This window comes from Chenopodium quinoa, unplaced genomic scaffold (genome assembly GCF_001683475.1).
Source record: "Chenopodium quinoa cultivar QQ74 unplaced genomic scaffold, ASM168347v1, whole genome shotgun sequence".
In the NCBI taxonomy this organism is placed as follows: Eukaryota; Viridiplantae; Streptophyta; class Magnoliopsida; order Caryophyllales; family Amaranthaceae; genus Chenopodium; species Chenopodium quinoa.
The window spans coordinates 7,445,742-7,459,220 of NW_018742418.1; the positions used below are offsets into that span (position 1 = coordinate 7,445,742).

Here is a 13,479-nt window from a genome sequence, read left to right on the forward strand (position 1 = left end):
GATCTGCAGCATGGACAGGAGGGCTAGGCGGATTTTCAGGCACAAGGGAGTCCTCACTAACCTCCAAAATATGCTCTAAGTCATCTAGAAAATCATGATCCACCTTAACATTGTCGTTTGACATGACTTTGGTATTCACATTAGCAGAAATTAAATCACTCTTATTCACATATGGAAATTCATTTCCATAGAATTAACATCACGTGAGACAAATATAACACCGGTTTCTAAATCATACAACGTCCAACCCTTCTTTCCATGAGGATAACCCACAAACACACCCTTCCTACTCCTAGAAGCAAATTTGTCGCCCTATGCTTTTTGGTTATGAGCAAAACAAAGACACTTAAAACACGCAACTCATCAAAATTAGGTTCTTTGCCAAAGAGAATTTCATATGGAGTTTTATTGGCTAGTAAATGAGAGGGAGTGCGATTAATCAAATAAATCGCTCCAAGGACGCATTCACCCCAAAAATCAATCGGAAAATTGCCTTGAAACATCAATGTCCGACTCACATTTAAAATATGCTGACATCAATGTCCGACTCACATCAATGTCCGACTCACATTTAAAATATGCCATTTTTTCATTAAAATATGGAAGCATATGTTTGAACTCCGTACCATTATCACTATACACATTTTACATGAGCATCAAATTGACATTTAACCATAGCAAAAAAGAACAAAAGGAAGAATAAACTTTAGTTTTGTCATTCAATAGATAAACCCAAACACCTCTCGAAAAATCATCAACAATAGTCAAAAAATAATGAGCACCACAAGTAGAAGGCGTCTTATACGACCCCCATAAATCACAATGTATCATTTCAAAAATACGACTAGCCCTACTATCACTATTAGGAAAACTATCCCGTGATTGTTTAGCTTGTGGACAAATTTCACATGCTTTATTCAAAGATTTGCTACTAGAACTAGTACTAATAGCAGGCACTAACTTGACAATTTTATCCGACGGATGACCCATACGCCGATGCCATAACTCAAATGCAGAGACCTTCGAATTTGTCACCGCGCATACTTTAGGAATTCGCCGGAAATAGTAGAGTCCATTTATCCGTTCACCGCCTCCAATCAGGCTCCCCGAGTGTTGGTTCTGTATAGCACATAAAGAGTCAGTGAATTGTACAATACAATGTGCATCATCGATCATTTTAGACACGGAAATTAAATTGCAATTTAATTTGGGAACGAATAAAACGTTCTCAAGAATTATTCCGTCAGCTAAATCACTCACCTTTCCTTCGTAGCCATGGCTTGAGCACCATCCGGAAGACCTACAGGGCAAGGAGAAATGAATTGCACATCTATTTTAAACATGATTCGTCACTGGTAACATGATGAGAAAAGCCAGTGTCGATGATCCATGATAAAGAAAAATACTCACCCGTCATCTTGTCTTGTTGACGATTATTAACCATAGTTAAAAGAAGACGGACATGCTCGGGTTTAAGCTCCGACAAAGCCCGGAGGGTTCTGCGAGGGTAGAGATGTAGCAGCAGCAAGAGAGGCGCCCCACGGCATTGGCACGAGCCGTGGGCTTGCTGTGATCAGACACAACGCAATAGCAGCAGCAGGCGAAGAAGAAGCAGCAGCAGACCTGCTGGGCACGGCTGGAGTACCTTGCTGCCCCGAGGACGATGCCCCCCCTTTTTTACCATACTTCTCGAGCCACAAGGGGGGTAACCAAGGAGTATGAAACAGCCAGAATTGTCGTGTCCCGAGCGTTTGCAACGGGAGCAATATAGCTTCGATTTATCAACGCGAGTGTTAGATTGAGAAGGCCGTTGATCCGAGGGTAAAGCAAAAACATGAGCCTCGACCTTCTCTGATTGAGCATGCCCTTGAGCAATGCCACGAGAACGGTCCTCCTGAAGGAATGGTTGGTACGCACGGTCAAGAGTAGTCTGGGGCTGCTGCGAGAGAAGGTTCATGCGCACCACAACGTACTTGTCATCATCAATACTGATCAAGAATTGATGCATTTTCTCCTCTTCTCTATCCAATTCATACTTCGCAACAACGTTACACGTGCAATGGCCACATTCACATCCATGAGGGGGTTTGAGACGAAGAAGATCATCAAAATACCCCATCAAAGTAGTATAATAGTCTTCAACAGTCATAGCCTTTGATTGTTTGCAATTGGTAATAGCAGTCCGCAATTGTTGGAGACGAGGACCACTAGCCTCGCAAAACCGCTTCTCCAAATAATCCCAAATTTTCTTAGCTTCCTCAAAGTAAGGTATGGATGCTGCAACTTTTAGGTCAATAGCTCGTAAAATCCATGAAACTATCATGGTATTCACTGTATCCCAATCAAGTAAGTTCTTCTTCTCATGGGGTTTAAAGATAGTTCCATCAATGAAACCATATTTTCGCCTAGATTTCAAGGATAAGGTAATTGCCCTAGACTAAGCAAGGTAGTTATCTCCTTTCAAGACCACGTAAGTGATCAAATTCCCCGGTTGATCACCGGAGCCAAGGTAAAAAGAGGATGAGAGATCGAGTTTTCCATCGTCGCCCATTGTAGTGAATCAAGCAGTGCAGTGGAAAAAAAATCAGAATTTTTAGAATTTTAGGGTTTTAGAATATTAAGACTCTGATACCATGTCAAGAATAGAGAGAATAGTGTAGTGTGTTTTTGTATTAGAGTATGAACAAGTATATATATACAACCTTAAAGAGATTAGGGCTCAACACATTGGCTAATAACTATACACTAATATAAGGCTTAACACCTAATGAGTCATATTCACATAGCTAGGTATTTAAGGTACATTTATGTAGCATATTTATTCAATTCCTTAGTTTAGCTTTTAGGTGATATTTGCATGGTTTACATACTCGGTGTGTTCTAATGTTCCCCATTTGCATGTTTTTTGGTGTTTAATTTTCGATGATTTTACTATGAAATTTTGATTATAATTAATAAACACGGAGGATGAAGTAGAATGCTCGAGGATCCTAGCTTATCTCTAAGAACAAGTTAGAGCTAGAAATTCAGCAAAGTGCTATTGAAAGAATTGAAGTGCGTTCATTCTTTTGCTCCAAACTTTTGATCCACAGGTGATAACGGAGATCTGATTCCAGTTGGGTTGGAAAATTACATTCATAGAGTTTTCCAACTATAGGTCATCACAAGCCTATATTCGACAAGAAATACAGAATTTATGATGCTTAAATTTGAAGATTGTTGGAGGCTTGAAGCACTGATTTTACCCCATTTGCCAAAACAGGCGATCTTGCCCAAATGGTTCGAGCGAAGTCTAGGGGAAGCAACAAACAAGCTTTTAAAGGACAATTTTAGAGCTTCCACTGTACTCGCGCCATAGGTTTTGGGAGGGATGTCAAGGTTATTGCATTTTGACTTTCCTTATTCCTTTTTCGCTTAGCTTATAAATACTTATTGTATAATGAGCAAGATGATCTATCCTTTCATTCTTGTTTGTAAAGTTCTTTATGCACTTCAGCTCCCTTTTCTTATGCTTAAGTTGTGTTAAACTTCACTTTAGACTTTAGATCAATAATAATTTTAGAGGTATTTTTCATATTTGTTCTTCTTCTTTATTTAATTTGTTTATTGATGCATATTTTTTTGTTCTTTATTATTATTGCAATATCTTCAATCATGACAATTATTGTGCCAAGTTCAATCATGTGTACACATAAGGTAAAAATTATTGCTAATAAGATTTTATAAGCTACGTTTAGGTAAAAATTAAAGAACGGTACACACCTTAATAGAAAATATCTTAATTATTTATTTCCTTAAAATGACAATATCATTTTTTTAAAAGAAAATACATGTGTAAAAAAATTTATTCAGATGAAATTGATTTTAACTCGAAAATTGATTTAATATAATCTCAATTATAACTTCATTAAAGGTCGATATCTAGTAACAAAATAGGTATGAATACAATAAACACAATCTCAATGACAAATTGTTAGGTCCCTTTTTTCTTTTTCTTTTTTTCAAAAGTTAAATGATTTCTTGTAATTTGAGAGAGAATAAATCATTCAGTATTTTTTTACTCACAAATTATATAATAAAGGCATATTTTTAAATAAGATTTTAAGTTAGAAAATTTAGATCATACTATCATTTGTATCATTAATCTTTTATACCACCTTTACCAAATAAAAAGTTCACACACTCCTATAAGATGGGAGAACTTAGTTATCATTATAGAAATTATAGTAATAATTTTTTAGATTTATCTCAGTAATAAATTCATAAAAGTTTATGATAGGACACACATAAGACATAAACATATGCCGTGAGATTTTGTATCCTGAATTTTTGTAAGAATAGTTATTTAATATTATATGTTTTGAGAGATTGAGATAAAGACGTATAGGTATTTACATTTTTTTTTACTTTTAAAATCCAATAATTAGATTATAAAAATTAAATAAAAAACAATGTCTTAAAACTAGAAATTATATATAGGGTATGTGGAATAGTTTTAACTTACATAATCTTAGCTACGAGATGCTTTTATAAATATTACTCACTCTGTTCCTAAATGATTTTTCTATTTTGATTGTAAACGCTTGTCAATGCATTACTTTGTCCATATTTTGTTGCATATTAGTAAAAAAAAAATAACAATTGAATATTAATAATCCACTCATCAAGATTTGGCACCAAATGAAGTACATCCTTACCAGAATTGTAAGTCCAAAAGGTACGATACCAAAGTAATGTTTGAGGTTGCATTGTCCAGAGCAGTTCATGGACCAAATGGTGAATGTCTGTTTGATGGGAAGTTAGGATGTTTCCCACTGACAGAAGTTATTCTAGCAAAGCGATCTAGCATACATAGAGTGGTTGGCACTTTGGAGACAAAACCAGTCAAGAATATTACACAATCAGTGATAAGGAAGTTATTTATTGAGCAATTGCTTCCCTCAATCAAGGAAAATTGGCCAATTGATGCATGTGGAACCATTTGGGTTCAACAAGATAATGCTACACCACATTTGCAACTACATGACATTGAATTCAGAAACGCAACAAACACAGATGGTTTCAACATACATCTTATAGCACAACCCCCAAACTGTCCGGACTTAAATGTTCTCGACTTAGGGTTCTTTAATGCAATTCAAGCAATTCAACACCAACAAGCCCCTAGAAACGTAGACGAGCTAGTAGGTGCTGTCAAGTATGCTTATGAAATTGTTGAGCCTCGTAAAGTAAATCATGTGTTTCTTAGCCTACAATATTGCATGCTTGAGATAATGATAGTACATGGTTCAAATAATTATATACAACCACATCATGCAAAGGAAAGGATGGAAAGAGCATGGAATTTGCCGACTTACATAGAAGTCCCAATTCAGTTGCTAAAAGAAAGTATGACATCTTTGCTACAACAACACATGGAATTACATGGATTGACAACCATTGTTCAAGACACAGAAGAAAGGGAAGAGGTAGAAACATAGCACATTCCAAGGGAAAGTAATATCTCAATCGTGGAGGACACGTCTATGCAAGTTCATGAATTGGAAGGGATAAGGAGGTGATACAACTCAGGCAACTCAAGTAGTGGCCTGGCATGTTATTCCATAAGATAAAGAATGCAAATTATGAAAACATATCAAGAATTTTTTGTTGTACAAATTTGTAGTAACCTGGCAGAGTAGTCAAAATATTGGTAGATGGTTGAAATAGGTAGCGTACAATGCTTATGATTATTACTACTTTGTCATTAGTATTTTGCCCCATTTTGTCTAATGTCTATAGGGATTGGATGTACTTTTGTGAAGTTTAAAATGTTGCAATTATGCAATTTATTAATTAGCCATAGTTGATAAGGAGTAGGCGCAAATGTATTTTGTAATTATAAAGGAACCAACTTATGAATTTTATCAACTTTATTTATTACTTTAATGTATGTGTTCACAAAACAGGAAGAAGAACACACAATACACAACTCAGAATTGTTTTTAATCATAGTGTTGTGATCATCATGGGGTTGGCCCAACAACATTGCAACTATGCGCCTCATCAAACATCTACAGGATGGAGTGGCATCACATTGCCTCATCAAACATCCTACAAGATGGAGTGGCATAAAATACGTGTTTAAGTGACTATTTAATCGTGCCTCGTCAAACATCAAAAAAAAGATGGAGTGGCATCACATAAGCTGCACCCCCCCCCCTCAGAGTAGAGCATGCACATACTCATCATAGGGTCTCTCTGTCTATTAATAAATCTACTTAATCAACAATACAGAACAACAAAATTGTAGCAACATTTCACCTTCTCATTGTCAAATGAAACTAGGATCATTACTCCACCTTACAATAACCACACAGTACCGAGCAAACACATATACCAAGTTCACAGCATTACACAATCAGAGTACAACCACAAAAATACGTACTACTCCACCGTCATAATTAAGTCAATAGCCAAAAAATTTATAAAAATTTAGGCTAATGAAAAGATTTGGACTAACAATCACAAATATTCCATTTCACAAATACTAACAGATTTAGACTAACAATCACAAATACTCCATTTATAAAATCTTAGGCTAATTAATAGCTTATCTGGATTTTTTCGGATCACAGAAATAAAGAGGACAAAGAAGTCGAAGTATTTCACCTCCATTTTCTGGTTTTTGGCCGGAGAAGTTATTTTCCGGCCCTTGGGACTCAACAACATAAGCGTCAAACTCTATAACAGAAGTACTAAAGTCGATAACCCTTTTTGAACCCCTAGATCTTAGCCACCCCGGCCTTCTAGAAGGGATTGAATTGCTGCCCCCTTTGGTAAAGCTCGGTGGTCCGGCAGACTGCATGCACAATGGTGTCTCCGGCACCTGAATCAGGGCTGGAGGTAGCGAGCTAGTGACGGTTGTTGCAGGGGTGTTAGGGATAAACTCCTCTTTGTCATCATCGGAGTTGTTTAAGGTAGGGGTATGGTTTACAAAAAGACTATGCTTCAAGAAATCATAATTCTCGTCATTTAACTCCGAATTAAACCCACCCTTACCATTGAAGCTCATAACTAATTAGATATGGAAATTAAACACTACAGAATATACGAAGTTTGGGTAGAAATTATTCAAAACAAAAAAAAATCAAAGCTTTTCTAACAATGAAAAACAAAGATGAAGCCCAAATTAAGTAGGAAGCCGGATCTCAATGTTCCGGCATCGTAGATCTAGGTTTTGAGGGATTTCAATCTTATATAAAAAGCGGAAGAGAGAGAACAGAAATGAAAGAGGGGGATTTCAGTTTTGATGGGGTTTTCAGAGAACAAAATAAATGGCAAGGAGGGAGAAGAAGCAGCCTCGGTTGTAACGTAGGAAGAAGAGAGGTGGTGATGGAAGAGAGAGAGCGATTAGCAATTGAGGAGAGGGAGTGGGTAAGAGGAGATCAGGGGAGAAAAAGAGGCTGATGCATTTGGGTTTTAGTGGGCTAAACGAGGTTAATGGAGTATTATGGAGCAGTTTACAATATGGGACCACGGCCCAAAATAGAATGGGGCAAAAAATAAGGGACTACCGTAAATGGCAAATGGGGCAAAATATAAGGGACGGAGGGAGTATAGAGGAAGACGTGATGACGAAGTAGTTTGTCCACATGAAAAGACATTTTTAGCTCTAGTAATTTTATAATTTTAATATTAATAATCACTTCAATTGTCCACTAGGTCCTAAAGATTGACCTAAAAAAACAATTCAATGAAACATTAAACAAAATAAATAAATAAATAAATAAATAAAAAAGAATATCCAAATATTTACTAATTGCCCAAAACATTAAAATATTTTTCAATAAATAATATCAAACAAAAATTGATGCATATCATTTATAAATATGGAAGAAAATCAACCACAGTCAATCATAATTGACACCGAAGCTAATAATTAAGGTTGGGATGTATAGTGCATACATTAAATAATTAACCCCTATTCTCTTTGCTTGATATTTACCAAACCTAAATTATTTTTGTTGTTTACTAAAAAAAATAAAATTATCTACATTGTATTTAAATTATTTTTTACTAAATTAATATCTTTACAATCCACTATTGTATTTGTTATTTAAAGTTAATGATTTTTTTCTAAACTTATTTTTTTTTATATTCAACTTGTTTTTCTAGACTAAAACTTTTTTTTTCTAAACTTAAAAAATTTAAATAATTATTTTTTTAAGGTGAAGAGAACATGGACTTACACTTTTAAAAAAATTGAAATAATTTTCATTTCAAAAAATTTCTTTTTATACAAAGGAATGGATGAGTGAGTGATATTCATATGAACTCTCTATAATGCTCTTGTGTCTTTTAGCATGTAAATTATAAACTGCACAGTGGAAGTTCAACAGAGAGAATAATAGCAAAAATAGAAAAATTTGTAATAAAGCTAAGTATAAACTAGGTAGCGCGAGCATAATGATTTATTTTACTTTTAATTTTAAATTATTTTTGTTAATTTTATATAACAGTACAACATTTTAGTATTTGATTTGATCATTATTATCTAATTTTTTTAAAAAATTAATATTTTTAATGTTATTTATTTACTAATTTTCACAATAGAAGGAAAAGGCCGGGTTGATGAGTGTTCCATGTCTTTTTTAAATCATCACAATTTTTAGTAGATCAATCATCGTGGATGTTCTATGGTTAAACACTTATCATTAAAATCAATCACGTGTATATTTCAATCAACATCATCCATTTTTCCATTAATTACAACTTCTTCGTAAATACGATAACGTTGCATAACTCACAAATCAATTCACATTATCTCTGTGGCGAGTAGCTGCATTAATTATTGTTTTTGACGGTATATGGATTTTAACTATAATTAAATTATCTCAATTATAGATTTACGAAAGTATATGGAAATGGCACAATAAGAAGAAACCCAAATAGATTCGCGACTGAAATGCAATGTTCTGACTTATATATATATTGGCTTTGAGAAAGGAACTGAAGTTGTTGCGTAATAAACCATAGATTATAACAGTATGTAAAGTTCTTGTAATATTAACAACATCTCAATTCTAGTTTTACAAAATTTCCAGGTAATAACAGAAAAAGAAAGGACTCGCATAGATTTGACGGCGTGTAGCAACATCCCAATGTTAGTTATCTAAAGTAAAAATTGTTAGAATCTAAACGTAAATGCATAAAAACCGTTCATACCTCCTTTACCAGATAATGAGTTCCATTGCTCCTATAACATTGGTGAATTTGAATACCGTTACATAATCACAATATCTCAATAATAACTAACTGAAATCTTCTACAGCCAATGACAGTATAAGAACATACCCACAAAAAGCCTCGAAAGAAAGCAAAGTAAGATAATAGGTTCATACGCCTATAAGATTGGAGAATCTGAATACCGTTATATAAACCACAGCCAGTCCATAATATCTCAACTCACTTCAACTAACAACGACATTGTAAGAACACATTGACATAAAGTCTAGAAAAAGAGCAAGAATAGTAAACTCACATTGTTCCAACAGACACAGAGAATACAATAACAACATCAGAAGACAACAGTGTCATTTCCCTATTATACTAAAGAGAGCAAGAACAGTAACTCGCTCAGTTCTAACAGCGAGCAGACACAAAGGCTACGACGACATCACAGAAGACAACTACACCGTCTTACTATTAAACGAAAGTTAGTTGATTATCATAATCAAAACATTAGTAGAAACCAATTAAGGTTACCTAAATTAATCCCTAATTTCCATAATAAGACTAACTAATTCTCCCAAATTTAAAAAATTAATGAATTTTTTTTCCAAAAGTAAAAAAAAGAAGTTGAAGAAGAGACCCCAAGAGTGAGAGAGGGGATAAAAGGGCAAAGGGGAGAGAAAGGGGACCCCATATGCTAAAAAGATATGTGCTTCCAAACAGAGCCCCAAAAAAAAACTCAAAGCCGAAAGAAGAGAAACAACGAAAGAAAGAGAGATGATTTCCATTTCCTTTGCAGAAGAGAGAATCCAAAGGACGACTTAAATTAACCAACTCTCTCTTCTTTCTCCTCTGTTTTCTTGATTCACTGAAACTTCTCTACAATTACAGCAGTTGCAGCAGAAAAACTACCCAACCCAAAGTACTCATAAAACTGCAACTAAACTGATTTATAGATAGATAGATATAGATAGATAGCCCAACCCCAAAAAATCAAAAATTTGTATACATAGAAATTTAGAGAGAGAGAAAGTTCAGATTTTTTTTTTCTTATTTTTGGGTTTTGATTCAACCCAATCAAATTCTAAGAAAGAGGGAGAAGTGGGTGTTTTTAACTTTTTTTTTTTTTTGGATTTTGAATTTGCTCCATTTTTTTTTTTTTGGGTTGTTGTTATTTTGCCCAATCAAATAACCCTTCTTCCTCTGTTTCTTTCTCTCTTTATCCAATCCGTAAGTCCTGTCTCTTTCCTTCTAATCTCGTTTTTTTGATTATTTTTTTCTTAAAACGTGCAGATCTAACCCAATTGTTGCTCTTCAAATGGATTTTATTTTTTCTGATCTGATTTTGAGAGATCTATTTGTTATTATTTTACTGCAAAATTAATCTTTTTAATTTCTAATTGATTTTTTTTTTCATTGGTTTTTCTGGGTTTTTTAAAATTGATTAATTCCATTAAAATGGAGAGAAAAAGAAGCAAGAACTAGACTGAAAGATACAATTTTTGATTTTGGTTACAGGATTATTCAATTGAGAAGAAATGAAGAATTTTTGAGGAGCAAATTAATAAGAGTGCATTTGGTTTAATTATTCCGCGCTTTCTGGATCGTCGTAATTGGATTCGGATCGGTACGCTTTCTAATTTTATCTTTATATACTAATTATTTATTTTTGTGGGTTGTTATACTTTCTTAATTTGACTTTAATATGAAAAAAAAATTGTTTTTGGTTTTATTTATTTGATTTTGATATGAATCTGTATTTGATTGAATAGGTGCGTTTAATTGGGGGGTTGTGATTTGATTTGATTTGAAGGAGAGAGAAATTGAGGAATTTGAAGAAATTTGGATTTGAATTTGATTGGGTTGAATTGTTTTGGAATTTGAATTGGATTTTTGATTGGATTGTTATAATTATATTGACTTGTTGCCCTCATTGGGGCGTGAATTAGGTTGTAGACATGTTGGAGGGGAGATCTTGCTTGGTTTCGAGGGTGTTACCTAGCTCTTGTGAGCAAGAAACTAAGTGGGGGTACATGAATTGTAGAGCTGGAGTTGAAGTCGAAATCTCAAGTGGCAAACGTCGTTTAGAGAGTGATCGTGAAGGCGAGGGAGGTTTGAGGAAGACAAGTAAGGTGTGTGCCACTGAGGTGTGTGACACCGAGGAGAGACTCTCGAGAGCTCAATTCGATAGGCTTTCGTTGTCACGTTCTCCGGTTGTTGGTCATTCTAATAACCAACGCCAAGGTGGTGATCGTTCTGATATGGATTGCTTGATTAATTCTATTGGCCGTGACATGACAATTAATTGTCTTCTTCGATGCTCTAGGGCTGAATATGGTTCAATTGCCTCTTTGAACCGGAGCTTTCGCTCTCTGGTTAAGAGTGGTGAGATATATAAGTTGAGGTGGCAACATAACGTGATTGAGCATTGGGTTTACTTCTCTTGTCGCCTCCTTGAATGGGTGGCTTTTGATCCAGCTAGTCGCCGCTGGATGCAGTTGCCCAGGATGAATTCGAACGAATGTTTTATGTGTTCCGATAAGGAGTCCTTAGCTGTTGGGACTGAGCTGCTTGTCTTTGGGAAAGACCTGATGGCCCATGTGATTTATAAATACAGCATACTAACAAACTCTTGGTCGTCTGGGATGAGCATGAACTATCCCAGGTGTTTATTCGGGTCTGCTAGTCTTGGTGCGATTGCTATATTAGCAGGTGGTTGTGATTCTCAGGGCAACATTCTTAGTTCTGCAGAGCTCTACAATTCCGAGACTCGGACATTTGAGACCCTTCCGAGCATGATTAAACCAAGGAAAATGTGCTCGGGTATATTCATGGACGGAAAATTCTATGTTATTGGTGGGATTGGGGGCAATGATGCTAGGGTTCTAACTTGTGGTGAGGAGTATGATCTTACCACTAGAACTTGGACAGAGATTCCTGACATGTCCCCTGGAAACCGTGGGGATGCCCCTGAGAATGGTATGCCTGCTGCAGCTGAGGCTCCTCCACTTGTAGCCGTTGTAAATAATGAATTGTATGCTGCTGATTATGCTGGCATGGAGGTTAAGCAATACAATAAACAAACTAGGGAGTGGGCAACAGTAAAGAGATTGCCTGAAAGATCTGGCTCAATGAATGGTTGGGGGCTTGCTTTTAAGGCATGTGGTGACCGGCTAATTGTTATTGGTGGACTAAGGGCACATGGAGAAGGCATCATCGAGGTTAATTCTTGGGTGCCTAGTGAGGGCGATGCTAATTGGGAGTTGCTTGGTACTAAGCAGTCAGGCAGTTTTGTGTATAATTGTGCGGTGATGGGTTGCTGAAAAGATTGAAAACAATAGGGTGTTGGTGCCATTGATTTATTCATCCGGAAATGGTGCTCTCCAAAACAATAGATGTTGCAACTTGCAAGGGTTGTTTGTCCATGAGCCGGAGGAATTCGTGCTAATGGGGTAATTATCTTGATGCTTTTTTTTTTTTTTTTTTTTACTTATTTCCATTTGGCTGGAGGAGAATACAGGGAGGAATTAATTTCTGATTTTACTACCAAATTCAAATTGAATGTTTTAGGAGGTTTTGGGGCTTCCTCCCTTTTACTTTCACATGATGAACATTTTCTTCTTCTCTTTGAATTGTGGGCTTCTTCCCCGTTTTAGTAACTTCAAGATAAAAACTTCAACAGTTTATTGTCATGTAGCACAGAGACAGGAATTTTAATAATTTCGAGTACCAATACATGGGGTAGATTTTCACCAATACCATTTTTCCTTTTTTTAGCTTTCCTAAGGTTACAGGAGTTTATTTATTTTATATCAGTTTCTTGATCTTTGATTTTCATGGCATTGTCACAAAGGAGAAAATAAGCTCCACATTGTTTTATGTATCTTTGTGCAATTTATGCGCTATATAAATTTCATGTTCCGCATTCAGTTTCTGATTCGATGCTCTAAATGTCGAATATTGTTTGTCAACTTGAGTTCTGATGCTGAATTCGTGATCGTCTCATTTTGTATTTCTGAACATCGATGATTTCTATTGAGATTGATCTAGTGATTGATGGGGCTGCTACCCATGCATTGATTTGACACATGATCAATGTTTTGGAATTTGATTTTGTTACTTGTATCTGTCCAGTTTTTTGACTTTGAAGAATATAGAACTGAATATGTTTTTATTCTTAGCATTGGAATCTGCCTTTTCATATACTCCCTCTGTCCCTATTTCTTTGCTCCATTTGACTGTACGTGGTCTCCAAGACGTGTTTTA

At 35.4% G+C, this 13,479-nt stretch overlaps 2 protein-coding genes across 3 annotated transcripts; both read left to right on the top strand.

Moving 5' to 3' along the window:
* The first annotated feature begins 4,733 nt into the window (after positions 1–4,733).
* Positions 4,734–5,480, top strand: LOC110714231. The gene has a single exon (XM_021892730.1). It carries the CDS (start codon positions 4,734–4,736, stop codon positions 5,478–5,480), a length of 747 nt encoding a protein of 248 aa, XP_021748422.1.
* Positions 5,481–9,857: 4,377 nt separating this feature from the next.
* On the top strand, positions 9,858–13,150 carry LOC110712253 (F-box/kelch-repeat protein SKIP11-like). Of its 2 annotated transcripts, none has more exons than XM_021890724.1 (3): positions 9,858–10,443; positions 10,732–10,840; positions 11,163–13,150. In XM_021890724.1, the coding sequence occupies exon 3, from the start codon at positions 11,172–11,174 to the stop codon at positions 12,534–12,536; it is 1,365 nt and encodes a 454-aa protein (XP_021746416.1). In that variant the 5' UTR covers positions 9,858–10,443; positions 10,732–10,840; positions 11,163–11,171; the 3' UTR covers positions 12,537–13,150. The 2 variants fall into 2 exon arrangements, with proteins under 2 accessions (XP_021746416.1, XP_021746408.1); XM_021890716.1 differs by having other exon boundaries at positions 9,860–10,443; positions 10,986–13,150.
* Positions 13,151–13,479: the final 329 nt, after the last annotated feature.